Source organism: Crocodylus porosus, unplaced genomic scaffold (assembly GCF_001723895.1).
Source record: "Crocodylus porosus isolate Cpor-Errol unplaced genomic scaffold, CroPor_comp1, whole genome shotgun sequence".
NCBI classification, from domain to species: Eukaryota; Metazoa; Chordata; order Crocodylia; family Crocodylidae; genus Crocodylus; species Crocodylus porosus.
Genome location: NW_017728886.1, coordinates 198,795,840 through 198,812,501, shown reverse-complemented (window position 1 = coordinate 198,812,501; position 16,662 = coordinate 198,795,840). Strand labels below are relative to the sequence as shown.

Below are 16,662 nucleotides of genomic sequence, written 5' to 3'. Positions count from 1 at the left end.
GGATCTGGAACCAACTTCCAAGAGAAGTGGTGCAGGCTCCTACCCTGGGGGTCTTTAAGAGGAGGCTAGATGTACACCTTGCTGGGGTTGTTTGACCCCAGTACTCTTTCCCGCCATGGCAGCGTTTTGAACTTGATCTGCTCAGGTCCCTTCCGACCTTATTCTACCAACTATGAAACTAAGCTGGGGTCAAAGTCTTGAGCATCTGCTCTTAGCAGAGAGGCATGTAAGTGAACAAAATGCATAGGCAATTCCATCCTAATGAAGTAAACAGTAAACAGAGGTGGAGCTTGAGATGGGAGGAGAAATGGGTGGAACAGAAGGAGGGACAGAGGTGGAATAAATGTTAATGAGTATGAACCAATGTGTATAAATGTGGAAACAACTAGTGTTCACTGCTGCTCATCAGTTTGTTGTTTTTTTGGGGGGAGCTAGTCCAAAGCTGTCTCCATTCTGAATAAAGCTGTTGCAAGCAATGCGTACTGGTGTTTGCTCCCTTCATGCTCTGGCTAACGAGTTACAGGATCCAGGGGGAATTGGATTGTCATTTCCCTAGTCATTGGGCGCTGCATGGAGTCGGAGTCTAACAGCTGAAGGGGACAGAACAGTGAGCTACCGTCTTAAATTCCCTACAGCAAGGGGAATTTAGGCTGGCTATTAGGAAGAACTTTATTACTTTGAGAGTAGTTAAGCACTGGAATAAGTTAGCGAGAGTGGTTGTGGAATCTTTATCCTTGGATATTTTTAAAAGATGGTTAGACGGACACTTTACCACAATTGGCTTAGTCAGAGACAATCCTATCTTGAGCAGAGGGGTGGGCTAGATCACTTCCAGGGGTCCTTTCTAACTAAGCTACCAGTTTATGAAGAAAGGATAATGTCAATATCTTGATAAGACTACTAAACAAAATAATTCAGTTATTAAAGTATTTGTGTTCTAGGTGGTTTGTATAGTTGCTGTCAAATCAAGTTGCTGTGGTCTTATTTTATATTAAATATATCAAATACACAGAAAGGAAATAAATGAATTGAAACAATTTATTTCAGTATGCTATTTAAAACCTTACATGAACAAAACCTATTTTGTTATGTTTTACATCTTCTATTATCATATTATTTTGACTTTAACTTGAAATGATCTATTATTTTTTCATTTACTATGAATGTACTTGATACATCTGTTGTAGGCATCAGACTTAAGACTATTTTCTAGTGAAATTACCTAATGGGTATATTAATGAAGACTTGTGAGAGAAGGCCAGATTCACTTTGAGCTATAAGCAACAAATTTCACCAGGTTCTAAGACTACCGACCATGACTATCTGGTGTCCTGGCCAAGATGCCTGTCAGTGTGATCGCTATGAAATCAATCTAATAAAGCTTATGAAGACAACGAAACTTTTTGAGATTCACCACACATCAACAAGCCAAATAAACCCTGACAATTTCACTTCTGCTTCCTAAGGTCCATGGACCTGGTGAAACAATGGTACACATTCTTCATGACTCTTCTTTCCAAACTCAAGTAAACCTGGAGAGTCAAACATAAGAACTGCAAAATCACTGCTGTGGAAATGGCCAAGTGCTATTTCATGGGTGTCACATACATTGAGGATACTCTCTATTCACAGACCCTGAGGACATGACTAGACTATGAAGTCTATCCCTTCTTATTATATTCCTTTTTCATTTTCCATTTCATGTGGAAAGTACACTTTATATGGTATGGAAACTAGGCCTTCTGAAAACAAAAGTCTGAAATCTCTTTTCTCATTTAGAAACAGTTTCACTCCCTTTCTCTCTCCTATCAAGAAAAATCCAACAGCTACCTTCTGCCAAGAAATAACAGCTTCTACTAAAAATGAAACCTATTTGTTATGGATTGTATACATTCATTTGAATATTTCTGTAACATTGTCATTCTATGAGAATTTAATCATTTATGTTAACATACTTTAACATGTAGAATATACTTACTTCTTAAATTTATACTCATTGTTTGCCCAATAAAGTTATTAAGATTTTATGTTAATTCTGTGCTTTTCAATTGTTTTAATATCAATGTTTTCTTTACCTTTATTGTGTTTTTTTAATTGGAGGCAAATAAGTTTGTACACAAAGCAAAGGAGTCTATGCAAAAAGATATGGAGGACAATGAATTCATTATTTTATAAAGTGAGGAGGGCATGGAAATTTCAAACAGAAAGTGATAAAAACATGTGGTTGTATGTGAAGCTTTTGTTCAGTAAAAAAAAGCCATGGGTTTGGTTTATAAAGGACACATTTCAGGTTTTAGATTGGAAGAAAGGTATCTGACTTGAAAATCCTACAAGCAAAACTACAAAAACCAATGTACTCTTTAGAGGGATAAACACTACTACTTCTTTTCAACAGCACAAATACGATTACACGGTGAAATAAAATCAACATCTTTCTCCCTCAACTTTATCTCAGTATGTCATTTGTTAGTTTACTGATAATATAAATAAAAATTCTTCAATATTTCAGGATAATGTCATATATTCCTGTTTTCTTTAGGGTTTTTTTGTTGGTTTTTTTTTACTATTTTATCCTGAAAATTATTGTTTGAAAGTATAAACTTCGATTGCATTTCAAATAGATGACTTTGAAAGGTCAGCCTTGATAAACTCCTATTTTCAATTACAGTTTTATTTTAAAATAAGCCAGATTTATTGTATATAATGGACATTAAAATTGTCCATTATCTCAGTCAAATAAAAATTTAACAGCCAATTTGATATTTGCCAAATACGTCAGATTAATATGATTTCTGGATTAAACCCCAGAGTATTTATTCAGTATTTCAGTTTATAGAGGCCATTAGGCAATTCAGTTTTATATGTATTACATATGTACAAAAGTTCAGCAACACCGGGATTAAAGTTTCCTGGTCATACTTAATTTGTATCTTTTGTTTTTAAGCTTTATAGCAGCCTTTAATTCCATGATTATGTTCCCTTTTCCTCTCCCAAATGACTTCTGTGACATTGGGGGTACAGGAAAATCTTACTTTGGTCACAAAATAGAGTTGTGTAAAAAAGGAGGCTTTTGTCTGTAAGATCTTTGTTTCATTTATTGCAGAAGTTGAAAAATGTGTTCTGAATACAACAGGCAATGACAGGAAAAGACAGTCTTTTTCTTAAATAAGTTGAATGCTACTTGAATATGATTTTATCCCTGCCTCTGCCGCAGAGCTCCTATGTGTGAAAATGAAAGTAATACATGGTCACTAAGGCTCTGCGAAGCTTTGGTAGCCTATTCAATTTAGAGGAGATATAGACCAGTTCAGTGGCCAAATCTCTGAATCTGAATTGAACTGGGAGACCCATTAAAATCTCCCAATCAAATCAGAAGTCTCCCAATCGATTCAGACAGATTCAGTGCTGATTTGGAGATTCAGCTATAGACTAAACAGGCAGCAGTCCTCGACCATGCTTCCAGCTGGTAAGTCTGTTGTGGTGGGCAGAGGGAAAAGGTGTGTGTGGGGGGCAGATCAACACCCCCACAGTGAGGAAGGGATTGGGCTTGGGACAAGCTGCCCACTGCGCGCTGCCACATGCTGCTGTTCCGGGATGACATAAGAGCAGGCATATACCCCTGGATCTTCATGGGGCAGGCTGGGCTGGGTTGCACTCTGGGAGGCTAATCCCAACCACCTGCCCCCAGTGGATGGCTGGAGCCAGAGCTGTGCTTTGGGCAGCTAGCTCCAGCCACAGCCTGGAGCAGAGCCCTGGCTCTGCCCACCCTGTAGAGCACAGTGGAGTGGGGGCTATGGGGAGGCTGCAGCCCCCATAAAATTTCCCATAGCCCCAGCTGCTGGCCCCACCCCAATCCGGGTGCATGTGCCCATTGTCACATCCTGCTGCTGCTTGTCCAGCTGGGGCACAGTGGGGCAAGCCACGGCTTGCTCAGGAAGTGCAGGCAGGCTGGAGCAGCTTCCACTGCTGCACACACTTGTCGGAGGCAGTGCAGCAGCACTGTCCCATGCCTCCCTGCCTCACCTGGATGAGCAGCAGGAGGGCATAGCCTCTATCCCCAGCATCTTCCACCTGGAGTGAGCCATTCCTGCATCATGCCCCACCCCACATAGGCAAGCAGCAGCAGGGCATAACTGCTGATCCCAACACTGCCACGCTCACATCTCGTACCCCACTACCCACACTGGACAAGTGGCAGCAGGGCAGATCCCCCATTCCCAGCTACTTCTGCCACCCGTCTGGAGCACAGCCTGGCTCTGTCCACCCCATGCAGATCCAAGGGAACATGCCCATTTCCATGCTTTCCCAGACTGGTGGTGTAGGGTGGTGCATAGTGGCGGTAATCCCCCTCCCCATTTCCCATGCGGAGGAACAGACATGCTAATGGAACTGTGGTAACAGGCTACCACCAACTATATAGAGAAATATAAGAAATAGCTAAGAGTACGATTTGATATACTGGATACAAACTCTGTGCACATATTCTATAACCTTGACTCCTGCCTCTGCTCTTACTGGACAGCTTGTCCTAGGCCCAGCCCCAGTCCCAATCCCTCCCTTGCTGTGAGGGCGTTGATCTGCCCACCCCTACACACACCCCTTCCCTCCCCACCCTCATCCACCAGAACAGACTTACCAGCTGGAGCCAGCTGTGTCCAGTGTCCTTGAGGACTGCTGCCTGTTTAGTCTATGGCCAAATCTCTGAATTGGCACTGAATCTTTGGATCCAAATTGGCTGAATTGAATTGAATCACTGTCTTTCCAAATTGGCCAAATCCAAATCCAAATTGAATACTTGCCACTTCATACAGGCCTAATGGTCACTAATTATCTGCCCCTCATTTTGTGCATCTGATCTGAGATTCCAGTGTCTGATTCATTATTCAAAACTTTGAGATTTTGACTTTACAACTCTAATAATCTTTCAATGTAAGTTTTGTATGCAATTTCCCACAGTTCTTTTTCTTTTTAAATGTAAACTGAATAATAAAAAAAAGAAGAAATTCCATCATATGCCCAAACACTAACACCCACGTAGATTATTAACCTGTTTGTAACCTTTATATCCTCCATATAGATTTCTGGCCATTTGAACTAATGGAACTGTGGTAACAGGCTACTACCAACTATATAGAGAAATACAAGAAATAGCTAAGAGTACGATTTGATATACTGGATACAAACTCTGTGCACGTATTCTATAACCTTGACTCCCTCTGCTCAACCTTTCTCTCTGCATCCCTCCAATATCAATCTTGCTTTTTTTTTGCCCCAGACTACTTATCCCCATCCCATTATTTTTATCTAGTCATCATAGGTTGTGCATTATTACACTACTTCAAGCTTTACACTTTCCTGTAAGGCTGTTGACTACCACCCAAGGAGTTTATCATAATCTACCTGCAGGTACTTCTGAAAGTGTTTTGTTGCTATTTGAGTGCATCTTGTTAGAAAAAAGAGATTCTGATGTTTCCATCTGATAGGATGGAAAAAGGGACAAGTGAAAAAAAATCATGAAATCATTAAAACATTTCCAGATCTGCAGCGGGGGGTGGGGAGAGGGTGTTGCTACATATCAGCGAAGCAATTTTATTAAACTCTCTTCCCTATTCCCTGTTTTATTAACAGCTGTCTGTGATTCAACTGCCACATTCAAGGTACTTTCTATTTTAATAAACTAACAATCAGAATATCGAACAGTTCCCAGGGAAAACAGAATCTGGGCTAAGTAGCTAGAAGTCCCCAACTGCTATTGAAAGGGCAGCTTGCTATTTTGGCAGGAAAGGGCAATTTCAAATTATTGGTTCTTTCCTTCCATCACTCCCGCTCTAGAAAATCCTAAATGCCATTCTACATTTCCAGTCTGGTTGTTACTATCTTCTATGTCCTTTCCCTGATTAGCTCGCTTTCTCATTTAAAATTTGTTTAGAGGTATTTTTGTTTGTTTTTTTAGTCATAGTATCCTTGATGTCCTGCATTGGGAGTTAGTGCAGGGCCATGACATCATTTGAAAGGTCATAGCAGATGATCAGAGATGGATTTGGACAAGTATACTTTATTTTTAGACAATGGGATTTAAAAAAAACCCCATAACCCAATCTCAAGGCTACACCAACTGTCAGCATCGACTTGGTGAAGAGACAATTGGAGGGCCTGGATGTGTTTAAGTCAGCAGGCCTGGAAGATGTTCATCCAAGGGTGCTGAAGGAATTGGCCAGTGTCATAGCAGAGCCACTGGCATGGCTGCTTGAGCACTTACGGTGCTCAGGCCAGGTCCCAGAGGATTGGAAAAGAGTAAATGTGGTCCCTATTTTCAAGAAGGGGAGGAAAGAGGAAGGTAACTTTAGACCAGTTAGTCTCACCTCTATCCTTGGAAAGCCTTTGAAAAATTATTAAGGATCACATTTGTAGGAGTCCAGCAAGAAAAATAATACTGAAGGGCAACCAGCATGGATTCATAGCAGGTATATCCTATAAAATCTTGTTTCTTTTTATGATCAGGTCACAAAATGCTTAGATGCAGGAGTCAAGGTAGATGTCCTTTACTTGGATTTTAAGAAGGCCTTCGATATGGTATCTCCTCCTATTCTCCTAAATTAATGGAGTTGCTGTGACACAGATGATTACACGATTAGATGGATGGCAAATTGGCTTAAGGGGCACACCCAGATAGCGGTGGTGGATGGGTCAGTATCAACCTGGAAAGATGTGGTCAGTGGAGTCCCATAAGGCTCGGTCCTTAGACCTGTGCTGTTCACTGTCTTCATCAGTGACTTGGATAAGGGTGTGGAGAGCAGTCTGTCCAAATTTGTGGATGATACCAAATTATGAGGTAAAGTTAACACACTAGAGGGTGGGGAACAAATCTGGGCAGATCTGGACAGGTTGGGAAAGTGGGCAGAATAGAACAGGATGCAGTCCAATAAAGACAAGTGCAAAGAGCTGCATCTAGGGAGAAGGAATCACCAAAAACACTTACAGGCTGGGGAATGACCTTCTCAGCAGCACAGGAGTGGGAAAGGGATTTTGGAGTTATTGTTGACACTAAGATAAACATGTGTCAAGGAATAGGAGATGCTCTGTTTACCAGGACACCCCTTGGAGTAACTAGGAACAAGTAACTAGGAACCATGGCCACAAACTGACAGGCAGATTTAGGTTACACATCAGGAAGAACTTCTTTACAGTAAGGGTTGCCAGAATGTGGAATGGGCTTTCAAGGGAGGTGGTGCTTTCCCCTACCTCAGGGGTCTTTAAGAGGAGGCTAGACATGCACCTGGCTGGGGTCATCTAACCCCAGAGCTCACTTCTGCCAAGGGCAGGGGGTCAGACTCAGTGATCTTCTTAGGTCCTTTCCTTCCAAGCATCTATGAATCCCTGAAAATATCTTAAACTGTTGCTATTTATTATTTGACTGCCTCCTTAGACTCATACACCTGTGAGGGAAGAATGATTTCCAGCTGTGTGTCAGCAACACTGAAATCTCTCTCAAAAAACAAGGAAAGTATTCCCTGTGCATCAGGATAATGCACGCAGTTTAGCAACGTGTTGATTTTTTTAAAAGCTTACAACATTTTACCGGTAAATTATGGTTCTTCTGTGTGAAACAGTATTTAATAAAACACAAAGCTTTTCAGTTTGTCCTCTCTAAGAAGGCTTTCCTCTCAAACTGATTGTGGCTTGGGGCTATAGTAATTTATAGCAGCACAAATGATAATATTTTACATCTAGTAACATTGATTACACTTGAATAGCTGTGAGACAAATGACTAACACTGCTGACAAGTTTTCTTTCTGTCTAGTTCATAATATGAATGGACATATTGTACAGAAAGAACTTGAATATTTGGGAGAAAATGAAACGATGATAAAAAGAAATTTTCCCACCATCTGAAAAGCAACTGTAATTTGGATTTGATATGCATTATAAGTCTATTCTGCAAGTTCTGTTATCTTGAGTCACCACCATGATTACACAAGAAATTCAGTACTTATGAAAGTTAACCAAATAGTTAGCATTCTGAAAAATGTTAGACAGTCTACAGTGTAAGAAATATAAAGCACTTCTGCTTCAAAGGTCTCTCCTTCATTTTCATTTTAAAAATATTTGCCACACTAAAATGTGTCTTAGTAATGCTGATGAAAATTTCTGTAGCACTAGAAAGAAATCTTTGCACTTCATGACATTTTTCTTTGTTTATATTTGAAGCAGCTAGTAGGATTACATACAAGAGCATGTAAATTATACCATAATTTGCCAGTCAATAATATGGAACCAGCAATAAATGAAGAAATATGTACAGCATGCTCAAAATACAATAGAATGTGTAAAAAGCAAAAATAACTCAAAGGAACACTATTTAATGACATGAAAACATATCTGCTTTGTAACTGGCATAAAAAGTAGTGGACAAACAGAGGGAAGAGCTAGTTTACATATTTCTTAATTCTGGAACATTTTTCATTTACGTCAATATGTCTCAGGAGAATTATATGAAAACCAAAGGTATATCTTGTACTGCAAATGGGTCTTATTCCAAACTCTAGATACAAATGTCCTCAAAGGGACCTTAATACCAAAAGAGAAATAAGCTATCTGTATGGGAAAGAGGTCCTTCAGGATCTCCCTTATTTAGAGATGAGGGAGTAGAAAAAGTAAAGCTCTCGCATGGATATACAATGCTGCTTAGAAGACAACTAGGTACATGTTATACTAGATATAGCTTAATTTATTTCAGTTGAGCATCTTGCACATTTTTTCTGCTCTGAGAAGAACTATCTACTCAAGACCAGTCTATATCAAATCCATATGCTTTAAAATAGTGACTTTATATGAGTTTCCTTTTCTTTCCTCTCAGACTGACAGCATCCACATGAATGCAGTCACCTTTTACTTCAGTGCATAATATAACACTGAACAGGTACTGATACAAATATAATGTAAACAAACTATTTTGGAACGGGTTACCCCTGGTAAATCAACCATAAATTGAAGCCAAAAAAGCTCATTAATCAACTGTGTGATATTATGAACAAGAAACAGATTATATTTTCTGTAAGTATTTTCTATTACATTACTTCTATTGAAAACACAGACTAGAACTAAAGCTGAAATTCCAAAACGATTGACTCTGCATAATCCTGACACTTTGGTGTGGTGTTTCAAGTGAAAATTGGAATACAGTTTTGTTGGCTTCAGATTAGTGAGAGTGATTCAATTATTTAATATAACCTTCTATATGTCCCTAACAGCTACAGCATGCCCTGTTAAAAAAGGCATGTGTTGTGGCTTGCCATAGTAATATGCGGCATAAAGCTTATACTAAAATGATAAACTCTGAGTATATGCATATGTGCTAGCTACCTCACAGCAGAAGATATAGGGACTTGTTCCATGTCAACATGCTGTGGTACAGCTGGGTTCATATTCTTATGCATGGCAGACTAAAGCTAAGCCATGGCATTTTATTCCTTATTCCAGGATTACTAGAATAAAAAAGATGACTAAGGTACTAAGAGATAAAAGTGTGCACTTGGACAGTTACTCTGGAGCTGCTGATACCTAATAAATTACAACTCTGTTATCATGGTAGCTAGTTTGTGGTCAAAAAACAAGTTATTCCAATCATAACTATAAAAATATCTTTGTTTCTATCAATATATTTCCAGGATGTCTCTCACAATAGTCTCTTAGTACCTTTCAGTATAAAAGAATATATCCTCCTGTAACCTTTGGGAGTGCTAGCTTGCTTGTTTTATAAATGAAGAATAGAGGCAAAGAGAGTGAAACTTCATTTCAGGAAAAGTTCATAAGGAAATGTTTAGGTATATGCTTAAACTCCCATGACTTGAGCAGGCGTTTAAGAATAGGATTAGCCCTGAATGAATAGGCACAACAATCAGAACAAAATAAGGAACTCGCCCAAAGTCAAAGATTCACTTTGTGGTAGATTTCTAAATCATAGTCTAGTACTTTAATCTTTTAGGGACAATAGCAAAATAATTTCATAAGTATGTCACATTTTATAAGATTTACCTGGAAAATATGAAGCATGACCATTTCCCTTCACTGAGTAAAGCTGAGTTATTGTGAGATACTGTAGTACATTTGCAGCATCTTATTGGCATTTTTATGCTAAAATTAAAATTATTTTTTTTCGTCACCACTTCACTTTCTACAAGACATTTAACTGCCGTGCCCCCCCCCCAGTTTGGTGGCCTTTTCTGGAGTTAATGCTTGAGAGAGATCCCCCACTTCTTTTGCTATTCAGAGAAAAAGGTACTTCCAAGGTAAGTGTCACAAGCAGAAATATGAATGGATTAGGGAATGTCCTGAGGAAATGAGAGAAGGGGAGAAGATACAACAAGGATATAGCACTGCACTATGTAAATGTCTGCTATTACTCTGAATGGACAACAGTGACAAATGAACTCAGGGGATAAATCCCCAAATATACCATGAAGTCATATCTAGGGCTGCTGCCTGCTGCACTATATTTACCTGTAACAAAGACCTAAACTTCTATACATTTTTCATGTTGGCAGAGCAATACTTAGGCTTCTTCTTAAAAGCTGTGTTGTCACACCTCCACCATAACTTCCTCTCCATGTAAGTAGATTGTGCTAAGCAGAGCTTTTACTGTTTAGAGCAGAACTGTTTTAATTCTGCTATGAAGAACTGGGTCACAGAGTGACTAGTAGCTTACACCATAGTGATTAACAATAGTAAAAATCTTTAACATTAATCACGGACAAAGCAGAATATGAGAAGCCCTTTTCCTTTTCTTCCTCTGTTTCTTGTCTGATATCCACACTGAGAGCACCTTCTTCAGCTTCCTGTCTACATATAGTAAAAGAAGTTGTAAAATAGAAATGTTCCCTAACAGGAGACCAAGGGAGTTGGGGGTTGACAGTTATTCCCTCAGGACATTTATAGATGTGCTCCAGAAGGCGGCACGCTTTAATTAGCGCAGCTCTGAGAGCTGTACTAATTAAAAGCACCCGGATCATCACATGCATCAGCATCCTCACGGTGAAAAATGGCGGTGGGGTGCTTTGAACTAAAGCTCACAGAACGTGCTTTAAAGCTCCCTGCTGTCATTTTTCTGTGGGGGGACACTGACATACATGACACTGGAGTCTACTGGAGCATGGCAATTACCACACTCCAGCAGACCCGATTAATCGAGTCTGCTTCAATGTGCTCTAATGCCAGTGTGTCGGAGCAGCCTCCCTGCACATGTATAGGAGCCCTCAGTTAGGAAGCAACTAGCTAATTAGTCAGCCTGAGCTACACAAAAGGTTTGCAGAGTTAGCCTTCAGTTCCACAATAAAACTAGTTGTTTTAGTTTTTCTCATTCATCTCATGCCTTCATTTATCAAATCTGGTGCTTATGACCCCACACTCCTACAGAGGTCTCAGTTGACATAGAAATCCTCCTACAGGTTTTAGAGACAGAGACCTGTGTTTCCCCAACTCTCAAAGAAGTAAAAGGAAGAAAGAAACACCTCTAAAGCACAGCAATTACTGAGATTTGAGGCAAGAGCTGATGTTTCAGAATTTTTACAGGTCACAAAAATGACTGACAGCAACATTAAACTTCTATTAGAATATTAATCATAATGTAGGATTCATGGTGTCATATTCCAGAGAACAGCTGTTTCTTTGGCCCCATACTAGAGCCCTGCTGAGGATTACAAATTTAGTCTTGCTCCTGTTCCCACCCACTCCTGTTTTAGTTTCTTGCACATTAATTTATTTTAGTTTATCTAAAAAGTGAGGGGCCTGTAACAATACAAATCCTGCTGAACTGCATATGGGGGATAGTTTTTTAACATATCAATCTGAGCTCAAGTATCTTTCTCTGAAAACTGAAGGAAAAGATAAAAAATGAAGTCTATTCTTGTAAATTATCCCATGAGCCAATTTTTTTCTGATCCAACCTTACATCAATAAAACTGATTCTTCCTAGCATGCTGGTAGGCTCCTTCATTGGGCAACAGCTGACACAAAAACTAAACCAAAGTAATCCAGCCATGCACAAGGGCTATGGAAATTTTTCATGGGCTACAAAGATTTTTCATTTTCATTTGCTCCCTCTGTTTTTCAAGAAGTAGCATATTTTCAATTGTGCAGGGCACTAGACCAGATGATCCTTGAGTTTCCTTCTAACTGTATTTTAAGGAGCCAATAGCAATATAGTGCTACACTTCTGTGACTGTACAGCATTATAGAGGAAGAGAAAAATTGTCAAAGTGCTTAAAAGCAAGTAAGAATTTAATTCACACCAAATTTCATCAGAGTCTATAGTCTGACTGTATATTCACAGAAAACCCTGTAACCCTTGTGCCATGGCATTGCATATCAAGTTAAACAAGAATAAGCTGAGTCCTAGGCTAAATGTCTCTTCACAGGGGGATAATGTAGCATCAGCATTTTGTGTATGTCAATAACCATTTTGTACTGAGATGAATCACAGGCACCTCTAATCACATCTGATCATTGTTTGGAGCAATTCAGTTATTCTCTCATATCTGGGTTACTAAATGTTCTTATGCCCACTTACCACATATTCTGTCAAATGTCTAATCCTTACTGACAACTGACATTTTCAAAGAGTAGCATAAGTACATTATAAACAACAGAGTCTCTATCAGGTCCCACAAATTAATACGGCTAGAGGAAGGTTGGGCAATTTTTAAATACATATAGACAATTAAGATAAAGAGGATTGTGAATGTTGACAGTCCTTAATCATAACCATTCTTCTGTGTGCCACTGTTATAAAAAACAGATTTGAAAGCAGTAATTAGCTAGTTCCTTCTTATTATGAAATGCTGCCTTATTTATGTTTGTAGTTTATAGAATCTAACATTAAATTAGTAACTGTACTGAAGTAATGAAATGGCAGACATCAAGGAGCAGTTCTTTACAGAAAATGCAGTTACTCTAGCCAGCTATGATTCCAGAGTAACCAGAGCTACTTAAAGGGCTGCCATAGACAACGCTGAGTACAGCAATGTTATTATATTACTTATATTATTATAAGCAAAGCATATGCATTACTTTAAATAGTAAAAACAGTTTGTAGCATGAGCTAAAGTTGGTAACTAAGAAACAGCATCCTCATTTGTCAGGATTCCCAGTGAGAAAAGGAGCTCTTTGCAATGACAGTATTATAGGGTTGAATAAATAGCCATAAAAGTTGCCTTGTATTGCACAGAAGCTTGCAGATGGTGGATGAATTCATGACTGTCACGTTTTTATAATACATTGACTTTTACATATAGCCGCCAGCTGGAACATAGTTTTGTAACTAGAATATAAATCTAAGAATTGCAATATCTTTCAGAGTGCTCTCAGCATTTAAAATAAAAACACATTTAGAGACAGGTTTTGAAGCATAAAGAAGATTTAAGAAAATCTTATGGGATGTAAATTAAAGCCCAAAATAGGCCAAATTCCACCTTACTGTGAATCAGCTCAGCTCAGTGCTGCAGAGGTTTAGCCTGACATGTTTTGTCCCCCCCTTGAGTAGAGAAAAAAATACCACACAGAACGTTTAATGCAAATGTCATAAGAGCTACCAAAATCCAAACATAAATGGCAAGGTAAGATTATTTGGAAAAAGCTTTGAATTAAATTTACTCGTAGATTTTGTATAAATTAACCTTAATGCAATATGAAACTCATCTCTCACATAAGATTAAACCAAGCATCAAGTACAGAGCATGAAGCACAAATGCATTTAAACCTGGACTTATTATTAATGTGCTTACATATTAAGAAAGAGCCCAGAGCCTTTCTTTATGTTGGGGAATGTCCAAACACAAAGGCCAAAATTTATCTCTATCCTATATATATCAACTTTTTATAAAGAAACAGAAAATGATCAAATTTACAAATTTAGTCATGGCTGGATAACATAACAATATCTTGGGATCTGGTTTTCTAAATTTGACCAGCACCACAAATAATCTGGATAGTAAAGAAGTGGATTGCAGAGCTGGAGGGGGAGGGAATAATTTCCCTTTCAATGAGTTTTTTAAAAGTCTGATCTGATGACAGACTTGAGATGACTCCTCTGGGGAAGCTTCAAGTATTGTTGATGTACATATAATTCCATGCTTGAACCCATAAGGCCTTTACAACAGTTACGATCAAACATGATTGGGAAATCTGATGAACTTCTTGGATGCATACTTACATTGTGCTTTGTGAGGTTGGAAATGTTAGTTGCTATTGCTTGTAGCCAGTCAATACAGTCCTCAGCAGAGAGACACTGAATTATTCCACTGCAAACCCCATCCACAGCAATTACTTGGAATGCATTTTGCCTGTGGACACATCACAACATATCAGGTCAGAAGCATATTTCTTCTGTTCTAAAATACTATAATCATACTTATAGAAAAACTTTTCTTTCAACTATAATGAAGGTCAACCACTGAATCCATATATCTTATTGGTTTTTCAGTTTTATAAATATCTGACACGTTAAAAAGAATGTAATGCAAAGATAGGACATCCACAAAAATTAGAATGGCTCCTTAAAGATGCTGACCAACATTTTCAAACTTGGCTGCTTAAAGTTGGGTGTCCAAATCCATATTTAGCTAGGTAATTTAAATTCCTAAATTTAGAAACCTGTCTTTAAACTCCCAGGTTTGACAATCCTGGATTTTTATCTGAAAATAATGGTCCCCTCTACAACACACCTCTTCTGAGGTTTAAATCCTGGAGTGGTATTATAAACAAAATATTTGTTCATGCAACTTCAGAAGCAGAATAAATGGAGTAGCTGGTGCATTTTAAAGTCATTTAATGTGCATTTTATTTGGACTTGTATCTGGAGTTTACACTAACATAAGTGAACAAAGAAAAATATATAAAAAAAACTGTACTAAATATAACAATGAGATTGGGCATCCCTTGATGACTGATCAGTTTCTGGCATCCTAAGATGTGGAATGTTTCTTTTTACCTCATATTTATCAACTGTTGAAAGCAGTCCCTCCTGAAACATACTATGAACACACTATTTTATTCTTAACAGTTGTGAAATGTCTTTTTTAGTTTATTCTTTAAATTCAGTGAGCTTTGTATCTATGTTGCATCTAAATATTCCATATTAACATTGACAGGTTATGGAATCATAGAAAATTAGGGTTGGAAGGGACCTCACTGCTCAAAGCAGCACCATCCCCAACTAGATCAAGGCTTTGTCTATCTGGGTGGGGTTATGGGAATGTTTATGAATAATCCTCTTCTAAATTACTTACAAAAGGACTGGAGAATTCAAAACTGACCAGATGTAGCTAGAATGATTCTTTATATTGAATTTTTGCAATATTTGAATATAAACAAATACCAAGGAGGTACTTGAATGTATGAGAAGTGTATGAGACATCCATAGAGATAAGCAATGGCCATCCAAGTGTTCTGTATCTCAGTACCATTCTGAGTACTTATATAATGTTCTGTCATGCATTACAGCCTGATTTAATACAGTTCAATACCAGGCAATTACAAAGACAACAGTAAAATTTTGGATACTATAGCAGTAACAGACTTAAATTCTTCAGTAAACAGCCATTTTGGCATCCAGCCTATAGAAGGTTCATGGTTCTCTAGTTCAGAGCCACAAACATGAGAAGTGATTACATTTCCTAGAACAAGAAATTGCAAAACATATGGAGAACACCAAGTGAAACACTTAGCTTTATTCCACAGTCCCATCCTTTAGCACTAAATTCAGTGCACAAAATTGGCACAAATCATTCAGATCCTTTAGAATATATCGTGTAAAATCAGCTGCTTATCCTTAACAATAAAGCTGTGGGTCACTTGATGACTGATCAATTTCTGACATTCCAAGATATAGATATATGTGTATTTTGCAAAGTTTATTTTTACTTCTTAAAACTGCATTACAGTTCTGTGGAATGTAAAACTTCTCTATATCTCCAGGATATTTGTCTTGGACAAACTTGTGGCAAGTGAGAACCCATCTTTTAGTCAACAGAGTCATTTAAAGGGTAAAAAGGAACATATTCAGCAAGAGCAATTATAACATCAGAGGGGCCCAGGCTGGAAGGACAGAGTTTTACACCTTTCCTGCATCTGCAGAAGGCAATGTTTTTTTCTGATCCCTACCAGTTGATTTTTTTCTCCCATTGACCCTTAGCCATTCCTTTCTATGAATCCCCAAGGAGATATGGGTCAAACCTAACATCTAGAATGTTACCATCATGCTGAGATGGGATGGGCTCCACCTTTCCTCTAAAGGTAAGCGTGTGTTCTCTTTTAGGTTGGCGGACCTCCTCTGGCGGGCTTTAAACTAGGCTCATCAGAGAAAGGGGAAGATGAGGGCGGAGGAAACATCAGACTGCCAGACCAAACAGCACCCACAACTACAGCCTAGCCCAGACCAACGAGCGAAGCGAATAAACAGGTAAGAGATAGGGGCCACAGTAACACTGGGACTAGGGGGTCAGTACACACACCCACAGGAGGCCTCAATTGCCTCTACACAAACGCTCGTAGTATGGGCAACAAGCAGGAGGAACTCACCCTCCTGCTGGCTGACACCAGCCCGGACATAGCGGGGATTACGGAAACATGGTGGGATGCAACGCATGATTGGGCGGTGAATGTCAAGG

The 16,662-nt window shown here is 38.8% G+C and overlaps 1 protein-coding gene across 2 annotated transcripts in view; it reads right to left on the bottom strand.

The window, feature by feature from the left end:
* SNTG1 (syntrophin gamma 1) overlaps positions 1 to 16,662 on the bottom strand; it is a 326,996-nt gene that overhangs the window by 162,803 nt on the left and 147,531 nt on the right. For both annotated transcript variants that reach the window (XM_019547916.1, XM_019547925.1), the window contains exon 11: positions 14,208 to 14,337. In XM_019547916.1, the coding sequence (XP_019403461.1) occupies positions 14,208 to 14,337 (130 nt within the window). The remainder of the gene's footprint in view (positions 1 to 14,207; positions 14,338 to 16,662) is intronic.